This window comes from Eimeria mitis, genomic scaffold (assembly GCF_000499745.2).
Source record: "Eimeria mitis Houghton genomic scaffold, Emh_scaff9, whole genome shotgun sequence".
NCBI classification, from domain to species: Eukaryota; Apicomplexa; class Conoidasida; order Eucoccidiorida; family Eimeriidae; genus Eimeria; species Eimeria mitis.
This window is the reverse complement of record NW_013576620.1, coordinates 31556-51186: the sequence shown is the minus strand read 5'-3', so window position 1 is coordinate 51186 and position 19631 is coordinate 31556. Positions and strand designations below refer to the sequence as shown.

Below are 19631 nucleotides of genomic sequence, written 5' to 3'. Positions count from 1 at the left end.
TCGGTTAGCATTCATTTCTGCTGCTTCAGGCGACGGAACATGTAGCAAATTCGTTTTATTAAGCTTCGCTATTTGAATATTGTTTTGTTTCTTACCGCTTTTGAACTCGCAGCCCTGTCCTGCTCCGGTTCAACTGCTGTCGGTGAGCGTGGCCCCACACTCGAAAGCTGCGGAAGGCATTTTCATCTCCTGTCCTGCCGGAGAAGCTCTCTTACACTTAATTTGGGGAGATGGAGTACTACGCGGAAGAAGAAAGGGCTCCTAGATGTAGCCTGCTGGACGTACCCCTCATCGGTGAGCGCAGCTAGCAATTGTGTGTCTAGGGACTGTCGTGAGTCAACGTGTGTAATAACTAGTAGTGCCTAGTTCCTTTTTGCGGTCAATTTTTTCTTTTTTGTGAAGCTGCAGGGGCCGTGTCAGACTCCTTATGCTGCAAGGGACCGAAGAGAGACTTCGCAACGGAAGTGGAATTTCGCCTGGCCAATGCTGCGAAGATGTACCCAGCAGGCTACACCGATGTGCCTAGTTATGCATATAGATCGCGATACCAGTATAGTGGAAATCCACCGAGCTATTGGCAGTACAAGCCTCCCACGATGGTGAACTATCCGTCTGAGGTGCCACAAGTGTGCACTTCACCCGTGGGCTATTACCCGTATCCCGTGCAGCGGACCACCCAGCCACAGAGGTGGACGTATTATCCCGAACCTGAAAGCTACTCTCTTTCGAGACCAGTGGTGCCGCAGGCTGAAGTGGCCTACCCCGGACCACTCAGCAGTAGCTGGACAGGGGCACTTGGTGGGGTTTCCCAGTCTCCTTTGCAGTCATCTGCAATACCTGCTCAGTTGGGACTAACGGTGGAGACGCCACAGCCTGACGTTGCTCCCAGTAATGAGGTTTTCACCCCTAGAGGGTGGCAAACGGTAGAAGTGGTGGAAGTGTTGTTGGCGGAGCAAGCGAAGAAAACCGGGCCAAGTCAGGAAAAGAAGGAGCAGGCGTCTCCAGGGCAACTGTTCGAGTCAAGAGCGAGTCAAACGGAACCTAAGAACGACGTATCCAGGGCAGTGAAGGAAGGCAAAACTGCACAGCGGGCTCCCGCTGCCAAGCGGAAACCAGCAGCGGCCAAGAAGGGACAGCGAGGTCAAGCACACCTCCAGCAGCCAGAAGGGGACGAAGCTATTCGAGATGACACAGCTCCTGAACCTACCAAAGCAGCCACCCAAGACAACAAATCAGCATCAACGCCGCTTGTTGAGGCTGAACAGTCAGGAGGTAGAGCAGAGCCTGAAGGACATGCCAAGGAACCGGTGAACGCAACTAAGCAAGAGGAGCAACGCGAAGATGCAGTTGAAGGAACAGAAAAAGCAGTGGGGAAGCAGCAACCTTCGAAGGGACTAGATGAACAGGCTGCGGTAGGTGCATCAGCCAAGAACGAGCAGGCAGCTGTTGGGGAGAAAGACGGGAAGGTATCCGCCGATGAGCCGTCAGTAGGCGGCGAGAAAAAAGACAAGCTGCCCAACAGTGGCACGCAAGTTCCATTTCAGATGGAAAATGCACCTGGAGACAAGCCAAGTGGTTTTGCGTTCATTTCCGTAGAAGTGTCTGCACCGTCGGTCGGCAGCAGCATGGGACATGCGCTTCCTCAACCGCAGCGATCGCCAGGTAAGGAACATCAGACGAACCCGAATAAGTACTTCCCAGCAGAAGCAGCTGCTACTACCTATATTTTTTACTTTAGACCTGTAAGAATGGATGCTACCTGTGCCTGGCGTGTGATACATTCTTAGGACATTTCTGTGCTTCCCCTGCTGAGATGATAGCCGGGCCATCCGGCGTTACGAGCGGCTGGCCAGTTGGCTACGTGCCTCCGCCGGATGACAAATACAAGGAGTTGGTGGTGGGCAACCAAGTGTACCTGGAGGGAGGGACCTTCTACCTAAGCGAGACTGGAGCTTATCTCCTGGGGCTGAGAGACTGATTGAGCACACCTGCTTCCCCGGGATTACAGAAAGCTACAGCGAGTCTGCCGCGTGAAGAGCTCCGGTCAAAGGGAATAACCGGTGTTTATTTGTTTTGCTAGGTTTTTTTGTGCCTGAACGTTTTGGTTGCCAGTTAGTGTCTGTCCGCTGCTGATTGGAATTGTTTACACAGAGCATGATGTGCCTGGAAGTGCTAGGTTTTTTTTGTGCCTGAACGTTTTGGTTGCCAGTTAGTGTCTGTCCGCTGCCGATTGGAATTTTTTACGCAGAGCATGATGTGCCTAGAATTTGACGCAATATGTTATTTGATGCAATTAATGTTTTTTTATGAGATTGATGGGGGCCCCCTGATTTTTGGGAGGCCTATGATTTTGCCACGAAAGGATTGGTTGTTTGAGTTATCGTGATTTTAGAGTTACTGTGGTCGAGCTACAGCTTCGGGGTAGCTTGACTACAAGTTGGCTTCAGCAACTTTCGACTAGACCCCGCTCCTCTAGGTTATACGGTGGATGTTTTGCTTATAAGTTTTGTTGGGTTGCCTGGGTGCCTGGGCACTCGCTGGCAACAGGTGGGGGACGCAACAACCATTTCGGTTCGAACGTTCCTCTTAATTAAGGTGTTGCCGTTAGTTTTATAACTACGCTGCGCCGGCAAAACGCGCTGTTTCAGTGTTGTAGCTTCCTTTAGCGCCGTCCACGCACCAGGGATGAGTCAATGCTTTGCACGAACGAACCCGACGGCCAGATGGTCTCTGTCGAAGACTGTGTAGTATCCGCGTAGTAGAACCTGCACAGTAGATGTCGTATATGAATTGTCTGCATGATTCGGGGTTGCTGTACTATATGTTACTTGTCCGAAAGTCCACCCATTCAAACCCTGAAGAAGAGAACGATTCGCATTCATGGACCAGCATCCGCTTGGCATGATAGGGAAGCCTACGTCTTCTGCCTCTGACTCGTCCGCAGCTATGCCCAGCATGCACTCATGCACACCGTCATCGTCGATGAACTCTAGGACGTAGTCTTCTGGGCTTAGTTGAAGTTCAACAACAGTCGGCTCTCCGTCTGGCGGTATACAAGTGGTCGTTTGTGGGGGATATAGGAGGGAATATTTAGGGTTGCTTACTAGTGGGCATTCCTTGGAACTGGAAGTTCTGCGCGAGTCGAAACGTTTTCGTCGAATGTCCGCCAAGGAGGGCAGCTGTAGCTCACCAGATCTGGAAGAGTTTTCTTGTCATCGCATCCGGACACGCGTAAGTCAGAGAGGTAATGCTCCATCACTCTCTGTTCCGTCGAAGGTGTTGTGTGGATTACGATGGGGCACGTGACAGCACAGACAGGAGCTGGCCTCTGAATCGCTGCAACTAACTGACAGTGGGGGCGTAGATCAGGTAGGTCCCCGTGTCGACTATCGATGCGCCTCCAGCTGATAGTTGGATAATATTTTGACCATAACGCGAATAAATTAATCAACTAATTCTGCAAGATCCTACTGTCGTATGCATCTCGTCGGCGTCCAGAGATGTTCGTTGTTTTCGTAGAGTAGGAGATCATACGACCGCTTTTCGCAACACTTAAAACCTGAACTGTGGCAGTTCGAGAGTTTGCGCAGCATTGTCCATCTAATGCTGTACACTAACTACAAGGAAGCAGCACAGTAAGCTACCTGTCCAGTAGCTGTTGGACGGATCCACTGCTACCCAGCTTTAGATACTGAATAAATAAAGACAGGAGCTATCGTCAGCCTTGACTACCAAATCGTCCTTGCCTGAATTCCTCAGCAGGGTTTTCCTTCTTCGATAGATCGGCGCCGCCAAATGTCAACGCCCCGCCTGCGTGCGCCCTTTCGAGATGGAGAAAGCGGGAGAAGGCTTAAGTATTGAGTTACCTTCGGCCGTGAGGTAGTATGCAAACTGGTTCTTTGAAGGCATTTTGGGTGTTTCCGCACTGACAAAAAAGCGGGAAATGAACGTACCGCCAGATTTCTTTTCTTCAGTGCACCGGTTGTAACAATGTGATCGATGCTGACCATATGCCTTTGGTGTTGGGCATTTTTTTTCAACGGTGAGTATCACTCACAAGGGCAGCACTCCACGCTCATCTATCTCATGGTTTTTGAATCCAAGACCAACAATTCCATCCTTGAGTGCTCGGCAACTCAGTTTGTCCTTGCTGCACTCCTCAACTCGTTTACTACCGTACCCATTCCAGATCCTGTAGGAGCGGTATGTCGAGGTGCGTCTGTTGAGCATCACAAACGATGAGCGTATGCATGAACCCGTGGGTATGCAGCCGGTTGAACGGGAGACGCGCGTACTGCGAAGCCAATGTTGGTATGCGGAACGGAAATGCCGTTGCCCAAGTGAACCGTTTCATACGCTGTGTAGGCCGCTGCGCTTGCAATCGGTGAAGAAAACTTGACGACAATATTGCCTCACCGTCATAGCCTTGGAGAGACCCGCTCAGGTACTGCACATCCATCTGGCTCGGACTACCATCCTCGTTGAAGCGACTTTCGAATGTCGAGCTCTTTTTGTATTTCCGGTGCTCGCGGCATTGACTTGACATGCTGCACAACCATAAGAATAAAGATTATACAAGATTCAAGCGCATGACATGTAATATGTATTTGTGTTGATGCTCTAATGCTCCATATTGTTGAAGGAGCAAGCAACGGGTCAGGCTCGTACCAGGCCTCATCTGGAACCCAAAACTCGCATGACCCAGTGTCAAAGAGAACGCGGAATGTCGAAACGGGATTCATTCCGATTCCAATATCCGCAAAGTACGTTGCTAAATTCGTGTTTAGGACGTATTTTTTCAGGGCAAGCTTTCACCAAATAATGTGGTCAGTGATACCTAACTTTTTCGAGGCAAGGACTTGGTCATGCAGACGTATGCTTGCAAACCGCTTAATCGTTCGATGACTCAGCTGCAAAAGGCTAAAGTGGCGCCTTCGACGGAGATCACGCCTTTGATGAACAGATCGAACATGATTTCTCTCCATGAAGTCACCAATTTTCTCCAGCCTCACGGAAACTCCGCTGTGCTGTACGGGTGCCGTCGATGCAAAAAGTAATGCCTGACACACTGTCGTAGCGAATAACGTCGACAGAATCATTTTTCATGTGTGCATAGATGGAATATGGATCATTGAATAAGCAGAAGAAACCGTTTCAGCCGCAGGATCCCATCGTAAGCATGCATACGCCTTGTTTTGCCCTGCCGAAGACTCGTCAGTGTCAAGACACCACAGATCGTTGCAGTTAGAGCCTTGCCCGGGTTATGCTTCTGCATTAAATGTGTGTGCAGTTCGTCTAGCTTTCGTCGTGCTCTTTGTCCCTTATGAGCTGGGCCTGATGCGTGTCGATAGGCGACATGCAACACCGGCTGGGAACAGATGTCGGCTGTAGCCATAGCAGTGAAGTGTGCAGCGTTGGGAAACCCACAAAACTCCTTATTCGGTCTCAACAGAATTTTCAGCTCTATTGACGCAATGATCATTGAGCAGGTAGGTATGCAGGGGGCAGTGTTACCCGGTGCTGTCATCGCTCTTTAAAGTAGTCTTCCGGGTGATATTGTTGTAAAACAACTTTTTTCATGCATGTGTGCTTCAGTCTACCAATTAAAACTGATTAGGGTTGGTAGACATTGCTGCTGGAGTTACACAGTTGTTGCTTGATCGAGCAACGGTCCCCAGCATCGGGTCCAAACAAGGCGACTCAGTCCATGGGTCACAATATTAGCTGGGGCATTCTTCTACGCTATGCTTGTATTGTTGAACTGCCACCATGAAAAATTTCATTTCTGGAGAATATTGCTCTTAGCCTTTCGCTATTTTCGTGGGGTATTGCGGAGCTGCTCCAGAGCAAACTCATGTTCTAAGGCGGCCTTTCCATACAGCCTGGAGCAGCTGCTGCACCAGCGCGGCAATACCTCTAATGCGGTTATAGTTCGGAAATGTTCATCCACAGACCGCCACTTTCATGCATATGCACACCCCACTTCTGCTGAAGTTCAGCGCTTAAACGGCCACCTTGTGTCTCGCTTCCTAGCAAGCCCACGAGAGTGTCAATCTTCGGGGGCTGCCGCAGGCGGAATGAACCCTGGCTTTGCAGTGTCAGTATGGAGTGGAGGAGTCTTCCGTCCAGTTGAGGACAGCAACCATGTGGTGGTGACTGCTAGGCACCCCGAGAGTACCAACAACAGCAACGAGGCTGCTGCGAGCGATGTCCACGTCGTGTTTTCTGGAGGCCGCATATTTGGGGCTTCCCCAAGACGCTCAGCAGCGCTGTCACAGAATGAATCTGCCGATGGCGCTCCATCACGCCATACTTTGGTTGTGTTCGGTGACCCTGGCTCGTGCGGTGTGGGGAGCGTCGATGCATTTGAGGAACTGTACTCCTCTTTGGTCCAGATAGAGGACTCCTGGGAAAGCAGAGTCTCATGCAATTGCCATGAATCATTTCAGGGGCATAGAGAGCAGCACAAGCAACCCCACCTCACTCATGGCCCCTCAGCCGCAGCTGGCGCCACTTCACACGGCGTTGCCCCTGCCTTGTCAAACGGAGTATCGGATGCAAGCACGTCTGAGCTGCTTAAGGCACTAGGCCCCCGTCGAGCTGCATATGCGAGTCGAATTAGTGCGGCGTTGTCTGGTCGATGCCGGTGGCGCTGTCAGTTTGATCGACAGAGCTGCGGGGTAGCGCGGCCGGCCTGCAACAGCATACCTGCCGCAGCTTTCACCTCCCCTTCTGCTGCCTTCTGTCTTGCATTTTACTCGGAGACATTCGGGCTTTTGTTCTTCTGCAGAGACAAACTGGGCCTCGCCTCTTTGCTGGCGGTGGCCCAGGGCAAAGGCCCAGATGAGCGACGCCCCAGGTTCGTCTTAGCAACATCTGCAGCAGACTTGCGTAGCGTTGACCCCCAGAGCTGGCTTGGAAAAGGAGCTGAAGAACGGGCCATTGAAGTTCCGGTGGATGGGGTTTGGCTATTAGATTTGTGGGCTATAGCGGCTCCAGCCAAAAATGGTATCAACAATGTGCCCGTTGCAGAGGCACAGGCATCCTTCGCTGCTGCTTTTACGCCTTTCGAGTCCACCGACGAGTCTGACAACTGCAGCGCTTCTCTTCTCGCCCTGCCCAGTGTCTACTGCATCCCGTGGGAGCAGCCGAGCATCCTCCGCACGACCCACATGTGGTGCGCCTGCGCCATTTGCGCGAGATATCGAGGACAGTTTTGGCAGGGAAGCGACAGTCAGTGCTGCCTCCCGCTCGGCACGCATGAGTGCGTCTTACCGCAGGAGATTGACCAGTCCTTGAGAAAGTTACTAGGGTGTAGACTGGAACTCGCTGGTGCGTCTTCCGTTCCTCCTGCACTAGAAGAGGCAGTTTTCCTCGGAGCTGTACAGGAAGGAGGTTCTTATCTATCTTCTGCCCAAGTCCTGAAGTGTCTGTATAGAGAGCTTTTCGGGGCCGTCGCCAGGGCCATCCCGGAGGCCCTACAAAAGATTGCTGCCACTTCTGGAGCAAGAGCAGCGCCCTCTGCTAGTGGCGCTGCTCCTGAAACGGTCTTTGTGGGCCTTTTGTTTTCGGGGGGCGTCGACTCCACATTGCTGGCTGGAATGCTTCTGCGTGTTCTCGCCGCTGCCATGGTGAGATTAGGGTTCGGCATGTAGCGACACAACGAACGGGGGCATGCGGCGGATTAAGACTTGGACTTCGTCTGAATACTGCTGCTGTAGGGGGGTAAAGTCAGTGCGTTGTTGTGTTTTCGCAGGCTAAGACGCCCCCTGAAACTTCAAGAGAGCACGCACATCAGGCGGCGCTCCCTCAGCAAGTGGTCGTCGTTGAGCTTGTTTCCGTCAGTTTTTCGGCAGAGGCGCCAGACAGGCTGACCGCGTTGCGTAGCTTCCAGGACGTGCTCGGCGTGCTGCACTCACTAGGTGAATGCCACAAGTCCCAGAGCTGCAGAACCGAGGCAGGAGTTACTCCATCCAACAACTCTGTCGCAGTGATAGGAGACTGGGCCCTTGAAGTGAGGCTGGTGGCCGTTGACGTGGCGAGCACAGACAGTGCAAACTGCCGCAGTCAGCTCCTTGAGGTTATTTATCCAAAGCGAAGCCATATGGACTTCAATATTGCTGCCCCACTATATTTCTCTTCAAGGTAACGGTGATACACAAGGGTCTAACATACAGTAGAGTTCCATGTGCTTGCAGTGAAGTAGTTAACTACATATGCATACGCACCCTTTTCCCCAATCACTGCAACACTTCCAACACTGCAGCTTTTCGGGTGCTTCGCTGTAGAGGAATTGGATATTTGGTATCTCCCAACTTCGACAAGACCGACGAATGGCAGCAGCTCCGAAAGGAGGCTTCTGTGTGGAAGGAACTCTTAATCCGTCCGCTTTTTCGTTCACGTCGCCGACACTGTAAGCAAGGGACTCACACGCCCGATGTGTGCACTGAAGATACGCCAACGCCAGGACAAACTGTAAACTCAGAGAAATCGCCAGCTGTCTCTGCTGTAGGACAGCAGCAAGAAGAAAAAGTCGTGTGTCGGGTTTGCCGCCGAAAGGCGAAGGGTGGCTGCACTCACGGAGCGTGCAAACTGTGTTGCGCAAAATTGCAAGCTGTCGCAGTGCAGCGAGCATTCCAAGCAGATCCCCATACCCACGCCTGTGATGAGATTCACGTGGGGGGGCAGGGGCGGCTCAGGATTTCTGACCTAGGCATTGATGTGCACACAGCTTGTCCGGTACACCGTAAACCCAGGCTGCTCTGCTCCAGAGAAGATGCAGGCGACGAAGGCGGGACAGATGCGTACGTCGGAGGACTTTCACGCCCAGGCGGTGCCGTGGCCCCCTTCAAATCCCTTTCTTTGCTTCCATGTGGGGTGCATTTGGCCACCAGCGACGCTGGGCGACCATTTATGGCGATGCAGCTGGCTCACCTATACGAATGGTGCACTTTAGACGAACGGCGGTGGCGCTGCGTTGATCGAGTGACAGGTAAGCTGCGCTTTCAAATAATCCATGCTGATGTCGTGTTGTAGATCAACCAGAAACATGTAGAGTGCATCTGGACGTCAGCATTGTGAGGCCGAAGGTCCCGTGATGCTTGCGTGTCAGGCACGTATACTGTGCAGAGCACAATATTGCTTATGGGAAGCGGCGCGGATGAAATATTTGGTGGCTACGGTCGCCACCGAACGGCGAACTTGACGAAAGGCTGGGAAGCCCTTCGAGACGAGCAGATTCTGTAAGTCTCCACATGATAAAATGGTGTAAGTTAGTGAGACTGCTCTGCTGTATTGAATATATGCAAACGCTAAAGCGTTGCTGAGTGGCGATAAGATTCATGACGCTCCATTTGTATGGGAGTGCATGCAGGGATCTGAGGCGCCTCTGGCTTCGTAACCTGGGCAGAGACTGCCGCGCAGTCTCCGCATTTGGTCGGTGGGCCCGTCTCCCGTTCCTCGATGAGCAGTTGCTGAAGTTCGTTTGCTGTTCTGTACCCTTCGAACATATCGTTCGACCTTCAGCCGACGTGTATGCAGCAGCAGAAGAGGCGATGCGATGCCTGCTTATGAAATCCATAATCCCGATGCATAATGCCAGCGAGGAGAAGTTGAACTGCCTATCGAAAAGCGGCGGACGAACGGAACTTGTAGATGTAGCACAAGAACCCACAATGATTCCAACTGATGTATGCGCAGCGGCAGGTCACGGTGACAACATACAAGTGGAACCAGCCGCTGATAACGGCGATTTGTGCTCTGGAAACAAGTGGCTCATCCGTTTGTGCGCAGCGGTCTGTGGGCTGCCTTTTAGCGCCGCAGCCAAAAAAAGAGCCATGCAATTTGGGTCGCGCTCCGCCAAAGTTTCAAATAGCGAATATTTCCCCAGCAATCGCAAAGCCCGAGGAGACGCCAGTTTAGACAGTTGTGACGAAACTCCTCAATTTTGACAGTCACGGCTCAGAATGGCCAATTCCAACTGCCCGCCTCAAAGCCTGTTGGACACATCTGTCCAGTGAAGAATTTTTGTTTCATGTTTCTCCTAAGAGAGGTTTTCGTTAAGGGTGTGCCCCCCTTTGGCGCACCTCGCGCACTAAGTCGCCAGTGGTTATATATATATATATATATATATATATATATATATATATATATATATATATATATATATATATATATATTACTTGCCAGGCTGTGCACAGCTCAGCAAAACTTTGTTTGAATGCACAGCAAGGGGAACAACAGATGCGTTTGTTTCTAATCGCGAGGCAGCGGAGGCGCATCATACATTATTTGAGGTTCAACTCGTACAACAGTTTCAACCGTTCAAATTGCAACTGGCTCCGCTTTTCCCCTCAAGTGCGGCAAGAAGTCGGCTGGTTGGCTTGCCTAGCTACCAGGGAATAGACGGCCTGGACCACGTTAGACAAGTAATGAGCCTGCAACTAAGAAAGTCCGACTAGTCTCCTTGAGAGCATGTTTAGTAATTGACATGCACTTGAATTTTAGTACCCATCGCTCATCAGTTTCCGTACACAGGTGCGAATGCTTCACTGGCGCATACCCCTGCATCGCATGGAAGTACTAGCCGTGCGAGCTTGATTTCTGTTTGCAGATTCTGTAGACGATATTTGGATAGTTCGTGCTTGCCAGTAGTGTATCAATATCATGCAACGTCCAGCCAGTTATCCATCTCTACTTTGGAGATCATCCACTTGGGAGGTTGCCGGAGGCTTTCGCAAATTTGCATGTGAAGATGGACGAATTGCTGTCCAGTTGAATGCCAGTAGCTACGTTATCCATCCGACCACGGAGGTATTCCGCAATTGCAAATGTGGTGCAGAGCACTGGTGTGCTGCCAATAGTGGCGACAAGCTTAGCGCTTCGCTAGCCCGGCCAGAGGCAGGGGCGCAAGTGCCACTAGAAAAGGTACAACGGCGTGTAGCGTCTTCTTCTGTGCGTTTCAAGTGGACGTGCAAAACTTTACCAGAGAAACCTGTTAAACAAATGATGGCCCTGCCCATTTGGCTCCATGGCCCGCTTGTACTGTTTGGATTCATGAACAAACAATGGGACGTTTGACCAACGTCCCTCCCCCTCACCCGAACATTGTTTTCACCTGTATTCCATTCGGTCATAACAACCCGGCCTACACCTCCTAAAAGAAGTATTCCGAACAACTTTGGGTTGATCTCTACATCCTTCGAAAATTGAATATGAGCTCGAGGAAATATTTGCATGCCCTATCAAAGCATGTGCTTCTTCTCTATTGCCCGGAACTTTCTCCAAGAGCACAGGGCAAACAGGACGACCAGGAGGAGAGCTGCTAAAGCAAGAAGAAACACGCTGGCATGCTTGACCGCGATATCCTTCTCTAACTGGCTTGACAAATCGGTCAATCGAGACAGGATTGGCGATTCCCCTTCGTGCGGAGTGCCTGAGTCCACAGGAAGTCACTAAAGCGCAGGCAAATGAACGTTCATCCTCGCGCTGAGCGGAGTGAGGGCCCCTTTAATAGGACGGTTTTGACGCTAGTCATCAATACGTGCCAAGCGCAACATTGCTGCTCAGCTGATGGCAGCATAAGGAACCTACTTGATTTGATCTCAACTTGTTTGTGAATGTTGTGCAATGCAGATGTGTGCTGTTGGGAATGTCGTTTGAAAAGATCCTTAAAACCGGTCAACTCCGACTTTAGGGACTTCACGGCATCTGGCCCGTCGTCCCCCCACAGTCTTCTTAGGTCTTGTCTCAAATCGTTTACTTCCGCGCTCAGCATGTTCATTTGACTTCCGAGTGACGTCAGCATTTGCAGGACCGTTGGATCTCTGACGCAAATACAAAACAGCTCATATGTAACGAAAAGTCGTTCAGCGAGAGAAGCCTTTGCCTCCAAATGTCGGAGGGCCGTTTATGCGAAAGGGAGATGAGCCTCTATACGCCGCTTACGATTGGCTGTGGGGTGCGGCCAAATAGGCAGTTGCATGCCCATGTCCTGAATAGACGCCATATTGTTCAGCATGGGCTGAGTGAGCATGAGCATGAGCGTCAGTTGCTACCTGGCTTCCATCAGTGGGGTGGACTGCTTGTGGCGACCCGGGGGCATTATGCTGAGGAGGAAGAGGATCTAGGCTCCATATTTTCACGAAATGAAGTACAACCTGATCTCCTGTAGGCTGCTGCCCAGGTTGGCCTTGGGCTACGCCAGGCTTATTGTGGCCTGTAAAACCGATGAAGCCATGGGCATGCAAATGAACATGCTCCAGCGAGCATGCAGTAACCCATGCTGAGGTAACAGATTCGCGAATTTGAGCAACTACTCCTTGATTCCCAACTATGACACGGAAGAGAACCGGCTGAAGCAACGAAAACATCACAAGCACACTGCACCGTTCCCGCAGAGCGGCAGATTCCCGTGCTCCGCACGTTGACTCCGCTGTTTTCCAAATGTCGACGAAGTCCTTTCTAATCTTTAGTTTGGTCTGGGGTTCCAGAGAAGTCCTGAAAAATTCCAACTTACCGTGGGCTTGTTTCTATATTGGTAAAAGAAGGCAGAAGAAGTAGGGATTTCTTTGGAGAAATCTCTGCTGTCATCAGTGTTATGAACGCATGAAATCGACGGATTGATGTTCCCTGTTTGGTCGGCTGCCTTGAAGATGACGCCAAATCCCTTGGGGTTACTCTTGTATCCTACAAGGCTCCAGCTGGCTTGCTCTTCCGGTGTTCTCGGGTAGACGCTTGCATACGGCTCATAGACATACCAAAATGCGAACCCGTCTGGCTGGCTGTCGCTACTGGCTTGTCCTCCAGGGGCTCCTTGAACGATTGGATCTCTCCCGAACACTCCGAACCCAAACTGTACTTCAAAGTGGACCGCAGGAACTGCAGTGCGCTGCCAGAACTGACCGGTTCTGTTCGCATCTGCTGGCATCAGTACAATGTGGTCTTCCGACGGGACGGTGGACATGGCAACGTCCCAGTAGCCTGGTACATTCATCGCAAAGCTTTTGCATACGCAGAATAAAGTCTATGCGAGCACGACTAACGCTAGCAGATAGGTGCTCGCCCCCATGCGCATCATTCGTACACTTGCGTATGCTTCAATTCCGAGCAGGCCACTCACCAAGATTCTCCTGCGTTAGAGGAGGCTTCCAGGAGTGGGTGGTCAGCTCAGTTGTGCCACTGGACTGCTCCCAGAGAGGGTATGTGTTGGGCAGTGAGCTCATGGCAACACCATCGTGGCCGTGCGGAGGCGGTGAGGAGTCGTGAGCCCCATAACCGTGCGAACTGTGCACAGGCGGTGAAGGAGGAGCTGCAGAATGCTCAGGTGGAGGATGGTGATAGCCATAAGCTGCAGAATCAGCAGGGGGCAGGGGGGGGGCCTGTGCTATGCTTGGTTGCGTGTTGTGGTGAACAGGAACGTCCTGTCCCCTTGCGCTCAGTGGCAAGACAGCAGCAGCAGCCGCGTAGGCGTAAAATGCTCTTTGGACGTATCTTGACATTGTATATGACGTAGAGAAGCGGCCTCGGCACGGCGTGGCTTGGAGGAGTATCAGAGCCACAAGGGCTCAGATCAACGTTCCGGAACTTCAGAACCCCGTTTTCCCCGCTTTTTATTGCTTCCTGCTGAGCCGTTTCCTGGAGAGGGTAGGGCTTCGTCCTCGAAGTTTAGGATGCGAGACCGCGATGTACTGCGCGCGCAATCCGTGCTGGACTACGGCGGCGTCAGGTGAAGTTCGGCAGCCTCACCTGCTGATTACTTCAGAAGAAGGCTGTTTGGCGGCTAGATAAGCCTTAAAAAGACCCGCAAAGAAATACCATTGATAATTTCAAGGCGCTGTGCACGTGTGCGGCGTCAGGTCACTGCCGCTCCAAATAGGCAAACCTGCGGTAACCTGTGAAAAACACCGAACGAAGTGGGGGATAAATAATTCTTCTTCCCCTTTTACAAAACAAAACCATATTTTTAATATGGTGAAAAGGTTCAAGAGGTTCTGTGTTGGAGCCGTACATCGCAACAGTCCGCAGACAGGCACGTCTCATTCCTGCTAGGCGCGCGACTCCACGGCAATCACCTAACTGACCAGCGGGCTCCTATAGAGAAGGAAGCATCTATAGAACTATATTTAAAGGCCGAGTTGACTTTGAAAAAAATATATACATAAGGAATTAAGCCTAGTGTGCGAGCTTTGTGCCAACTGTATCGCAGCAACCAACGTGCTGGCAGCAATACCGAACTCGAGCGCCAGCAACACGACAGCGACTGAAGGGCCAGGATGAGCCTTATATGCAGCCATATATGCTACCTGCAGCGCATGATGCCCAAGCAAAGTTTCGTAACAGAACTCACCACTTTGAACGCAGGGGTGAACTTGAGGAGTAGCCTTGACTCGTCCCCTGGGACTCCGTGAGAGCACTTCAAATTCTAGCTCATTTAACTCTCGAAGCAAAGTTTAAGGGCCACAAATCCTCTAGCAACAACGCTCCCACAGCCAACAATCACCCCACGGGGTTCGTGCCTTCCCTTTATGCTCGTATTATCTGCAGCGAGAATGGTGGACCCCACTCCTGCACCAACACCCTAAAGAATTGTTAAGCGCCTCCTTGGCCATCAGTATCCAACTTGCACAAATCTCAGTGAAGCTTGAATTCGTGCGTAAGGCAAGGCGTATCAGTGCCTGCCTCCATGCTCGCAGACAGTCGGTAAGTTCCCGCTCGCCTTGCCGTCATGTACTATTATATCTCTACTTCCTATAGAATGTCATGTTCAGTACTGGAGATACTCCTGCAGAAACAAGTTTTTGCCCTTTGACGAGGTGAACTATTGAACTTGGTGAGGAAACTTAAGAAGGGAATCGGATCGCATTTAAGTTCCGTCCACGCACCACAGGCGCCTACTGTACGAAGTGTAAATGTTCGCCTCGAGGGAGGGAGGCAGGTGCAACAAAGTCAGCTTGAAATTTGCACATTTGTTTCTAGCCTGTCGCATGTTGGTAACTGACGGCCAAGGAAGTGTCTAATGATTCTCTACTGTGTTGTGACTGCATGCATCGAACGGGGGCTCCGGTATGCTTGCGGAGTTGGCAGACATCAAGAGCTGCAGCAAAGTGTGCTGCAACTCGTCACAGGCCGCCGCTTCTCCGCAGCAGTTCCGAATCCTTCTGCTCTTGTGTCCAGGACGCCTAGATGCTGGACTGCAGGTCAGCTACTTTTCAGTGATTTTTATGCGTGTCTAGTTGCAGCCACGTCATGTAGTTACCCCATACAGTTTTAGCAAGTACTTTCTTGAGATTCCAATGTGCATTTCGTCCTTGCTAGAACCAAGAAGATGCCCATGCAACCTGGTTCCACTGCATATCCTTCACTCAACTCTCCGCAACCACACAAACCCCAACCAATGTGAATACTTCTGCCACTCATATGTCTTACTAGTACCTCTGCCACTCAAACTGAGATCCCCTACTATTTCATACATATGTGCTTCTGCATGCTGATTTTATGTTATCCATATAACCTGTTGTATAGCTCCACGATGTCGAACACTCCAACGCGTGTCAATCGTGCTATTCGGTGGTCACCTGCTGGTGGCTACACCCAACCTTCTGTCTTCTCGCTAACAGTTTAATTCTAACTGTCTCCTACGATACTGGATATATATATATATATATATATATNATATATATATATATATATATATATTATATCCAGTATACATACGTTTACCTGTATCCGCATGAGAAAACTTCTAAAAAGAGCGCAAATACTCTAAAAAATGTCCCTGTCAATATGAAAGTGACTGAGTCCCCTCGCATGGTACGCAGGGCTTAGCAGCGCTCCTCACAGTGCTCACTCGGGAACATCTACCCCTCAGAAACCATTTTACGCAGAAACTGCAGGGGGGAATCTACGAGGCAGGCGCAGCTGTCGCAAGGCCTGCGCCATGAAGGGGTATATGCGATGGCGCTCCGTCTATCGATACACATCTGAACAGCATTAAACCTGCCCAAGAAGGAGCAGTCACACCATTAGCTGGTACAGCTACGCCTTTCCGCGACTCCAAGCAAACCACGAAAAAAGGATGGACGACAACCACGCCCTTGCCTCGTGCAGCGTGCTTCTCAGGTACCGAGGGACGGCCTTAACTGCCACCAGAGGCGGGTTGTAACTGCAACTGTAGACAAACCCGAAACTAAATGGGAAGCTGCAGGTCTCGGGACCCCCCGCACTTGAATGCCTTTCGCAGTACTTGCCAGGCAGCTTGCCCCATGAACTTGAGCATGTGAGAACCGCCTGGAATGTATGACACCAGGAAAGAAGTCAACCCGCACAACTGCAAGACCGAAAAAACAAGAGTGAGCACATATGACTTGGCCATTAAGGTGGCGTATAGCGTTAGAAACAAAGACGAAAAGTAGACCGCTGTGAACGGTAACCTGCACAGAAACGCCCCACACAAATCCACAACATCCACACGCGGGGATATAATAATAATATAACACTGGCGACACCGTTGTTTATACCTCCATGCTCATATGTGCCGTGCGGGACCACACACGACATATGCACCGTGTTCGGCCCCATATGGAGAAATTAACTCAGCTTTACAGCGTTGTGATATCATGGAATATGCCTGATATGAGTAGGTTGGGCGCTGCAACTTGGTGCGTCGCTTAAGCTGACCTCGTGGGCTCAACCAAGTGTCGAAAGAGGGCAAGGACACCTCTTAGGAGCGCCAATGCCGAAAGAAAGCAAAGAGAACCCATTGTGAAAAGCAGGGCAAACTTGGAGGGAGCGAAGACGAGGAGAGGGAGAGTGAGGAAGGCCAGGAACATGAACACCACGCCGACAGCCGCAACAACCCCGAACATCAACATGTTCTGCGATGAAAGAGGGTTGTCAGAAATTGTAGCTCGGGTAGCATTGACCACCGAGTTGGCGCCATCCAGCATGCGAGACGCTCCATCCTTCACTGCAGACAAGCCGGACTGTAAGAGGCCGTTCGGTTCCTGCGAGCGCGGCGGAGCCTTCATAGACCCGCTTGGAACCCTCCCTGGGATTCCCCACAGTCCGCCACCTGTGGGCACCTCGGTTGAGGGAGCGCCTCCAGCTTTCGTCCCTAGGATGTTACCGAGGAACCCTGGCACAGCAGGCTTCCCCCCAGCTGAAGGGCTACGCAAAGGGGCCCCATCCAGTGACACCATTGCGTAACCCTTCTTCTCCTGCTGCTGCGTGCCTCCATAGAATGACAGGCTGTTTGCAAAGTCTCCAAAGCTCTGCTGAGAGCCCATCATCTTCGCCGAATGGCTGGGCGTGCCACGGACGAGCAGCTAGGGTGGGAAGCTAGGCGGGTTACGCGCCCACAAATAGAATGTATTTTAGACAGTTATATCGCAAGAGGCACGAGTTCCAAGACAGAGAGCCCGATGGGCGATCGTGCACACGACACTTCCAAACGCCGCATGGATTCGCTCTTGCCTAAGTTGACTGACCTGCACACGCCAGCGTTGCACGAGGAAAACCGACACAAATAACACAGCAGAAGAAGTCCTGATAGGAAAACAAAAACTCCTAACGGACGCACAGTCTCCTAACCTCTCTAAAGCACGCAATGGGTGGACTCCAGCCCGCAGTGAAGACTGACTGGTGCTGAGCTTGGAGTGCCCGGGGCTTCAGTAGCTGACTATAGGATCATTGACACCGTGCGGTACAGTTACTATGCCAGTATAGTTATTCTCGTTCACTAACTGTTAAATTCTATGGTCTTCTGTTGGGTGGTTTTAGAAGAATGGGGAGGGAGACAGGAATTGGTATCTTTGCTGTCCATAGCGAGTCAAACTGGGACAACCATACTGCAAAGGGAAGTTTCACAAAAAGCGAAGAATATAGGAGCCACCGAACGGAACCAAGCTGCTACTTCGCCACAAAAATTTCACGGGAAAAATAGTTCTGTGCGTGTATTAATTACCCAGCCAACCTAGTAGCTGGCTCGGGTCGGCCCCGCGCCCGGAACGGTAATGCCTCTGGCTGTCCCCGTGTCTGTTCACCACACCGTTCAACAACTAACTATAATTCATCAAGGTTGTCTTGCGAAGTGCACTCTTTATTATGTCTCACCTAGTAATCCGGGTGCTTCTTCCTTAGTGCGTCATTTGTCTTGCCTACCATACTTACTGCATCGCTGTCGCTACTGTATCTGCAATGCACGTTCCTACCACTCCCCAACTGTCTTCAAACGTTTACACACAGCTGGCTTTTCTTTGTATCCCAGGCTTCTCATGCCTGGCTGGTAGCTAGAGCCCTAGGTACTCCACATACTCCGTATGTCCTCGCAACAACAAGTGACTCAATTAACGCATAACAACAGCTTTCTCGCTCACCCCGCCACCCACACACCCCGGCTCCAGGTGAGCCCAGTAGCCAGTCTACACAGTTTAAAGCACTTGAGAGCATTGATTTTCCTCATGTCTGCTAGCACGAGAGCGGTGTCGACGGCAAGCTCGACATATTGCCAGACTGAGTTTGTAGATGATATGTGAGCTACCAGGTGTTTCTGTCCCATGGATCACCTCTCCATTTAACCATATGCTGCACTTGTACACCCAAACCAAGTTGCTCCACAACGTACACAATCTTCTAGCTGTCCGTTGGGGAACTCTGAACGCCGCTTACGAATAACCTGTCCACTGCTGCCTCCTTGCTAATCTATCGGAGGTCTCGTGACTTACCACCGAAAGCTTGAGAGGCATGGAATACGTTATGCTTGTCGGTTGGGAGAAGCGCTAATCGGTATTTGCCTATGTGAGTGGACCGCGGTATCGAGGTTCGAACATAGAACATGTGTTACACTCCGGTAAGGTTGTGCTGCTGAGCCAAACCTCGTCAAGAATCTTGTATTCAACTGCCCGTCTATGGATATCGGCGTAAAACTTCTTGTTCCGCTTCGTCTTCAGAATGCGAGCTTGTGGTATATCGTATAATCTTCTGAAAAGCTCCCTCATTAGCGAGGTGAGCGTGGGAGCCAACAGTATCATATTCCGCTACCGTCGGCGGATTTTTGCCGATCATTAATTCAAAGAGACTCAGCTCTGTGGCCGAGTAACCTGTTGTATTATATGAAAGTTCTAGAGCTGGGAGAAGATGTTCCCACTACTTTCCGCCTGACTGCATATCGGTCCAAATCATTCGTTCAAGAGTATGATAGAGATGCTCTGTTTGACGATCAGTCTGCGAATCATATTCTGCTGAGATTACACGCATACTGTTTAAAAGAGAAATCAGCTGCTTTCGGAGTTCTGACGGAAAGCGGACGTCTCTGGGAGGTGTAATCACACCCGGAAACCCATGGCACCTAATTAGTCGATCTGAAAGCAATTTAATCGTGTCTGCTGTTGTGTTTGTCCTGGTCTTTGAGATGAAGTGGGCCATCTTAGTTAGCGAGCTACTCGCAACTAGGATGAACTCCTGGCCATCAATTATTGACACGCGTTAGGTCCGCGGTAAACTCCGAGCTGAGTTGACTCCACCTTCGGGACGAATTCACAAGAGGCTGAAGCAAACACGCTGTCTTCTAACGCACAGACGCGAAAGTTCTGTACAGGAATATACATAAGTCGTTGCTTATGCATGCCTACCCT

General features: G+C 51.0%; 4 protein-coding genes across 4 annotated transcripts; 2 read left to right on the top strand and 2 right to left on the bottom strand.

Annotated features, from left to right (window-relative positions):
- Window positions 1-230: 230 nt before the first annotated feature.
- EMH_0003910 (uncharacterized protein) lies at window positions 231-1978 on the top strand (the record flags this gene model as incomplete). The annotated part of the gene is made up of 3 exons (XM_013502369.1): window positions 231-294; window positions 403-1662; window positions 1788-1978. The coding sequence occupies 3 exons, from the start codon at window positions 231-233 to the stop codon at window positions 1976-1978; spliced, it is 1515 nt and encodes a 504-aa protein (XP_013357823.1).
- Window positions 1979-6077: 4099 nt separating this feature from the next.
- On the top strand, window positions 6078-9950 carry EMH_0003800 (Asparagine synthetase domain-containing protein 1, related; the record flags this gene model as incomplete). The annotated part of the gene is made up of 6 exons (XM_013502368.1): window positions 6078-7631; window positions 7757-8145; window positions 8289-8361; window positions 8629-8992; window positions 9113-9242; window positions 9374-9950. The coding sequence occupies 6 exons, from the start codon at window positions 6078-6080 to the stop codon at window positions 9948-9950; spliced, it is 3087 nt and encodes a 1028-aa protein (XP_013357822.1).
- Window positions 9951-11243: 1293 nt separating this feature from the next.
- EMH_0003690 (lectin-domain protein, putative) lies at window positions 11244-13499 on the bottom strand (the record flags this gene model as incomplete). The annotated part of the gene is made up of 5 exons (XM_013502367.1): window positions 11244-11434; window positions 11593-11825; window positions 11947-12353; window positions 12518-12981; window positions 13121-13499. 5 exons carry the CDS (start codon window positions 13497-13499, stop codon window positions 11244-11246), a joined length of 1674 nt encoding a protein of 557 aa, XP_013357821.1.
- Window positions 13500-16186: 2687 nt separating this feature from the next.
- On the bottom strand, window positions 16187-17288 carry EMH_0003580 (SFT2-like domain-containing protein, putative; the record flags this gene model as incomplete). Its single annotated transcript, XM_013502366.1, has 2 exons — window positions 16187-16430; window positions 16678-17288. The coding sequence occupies 2 exons, from the start codon at window positions 17286-17288 to the stop codon at window positions 16187-16189; spliced, it is 855 nt and encodes a 284-aa protein (XP_013357820.1).
- Window positions 17289-19631: the final 2343 nt, after the last annotated feature.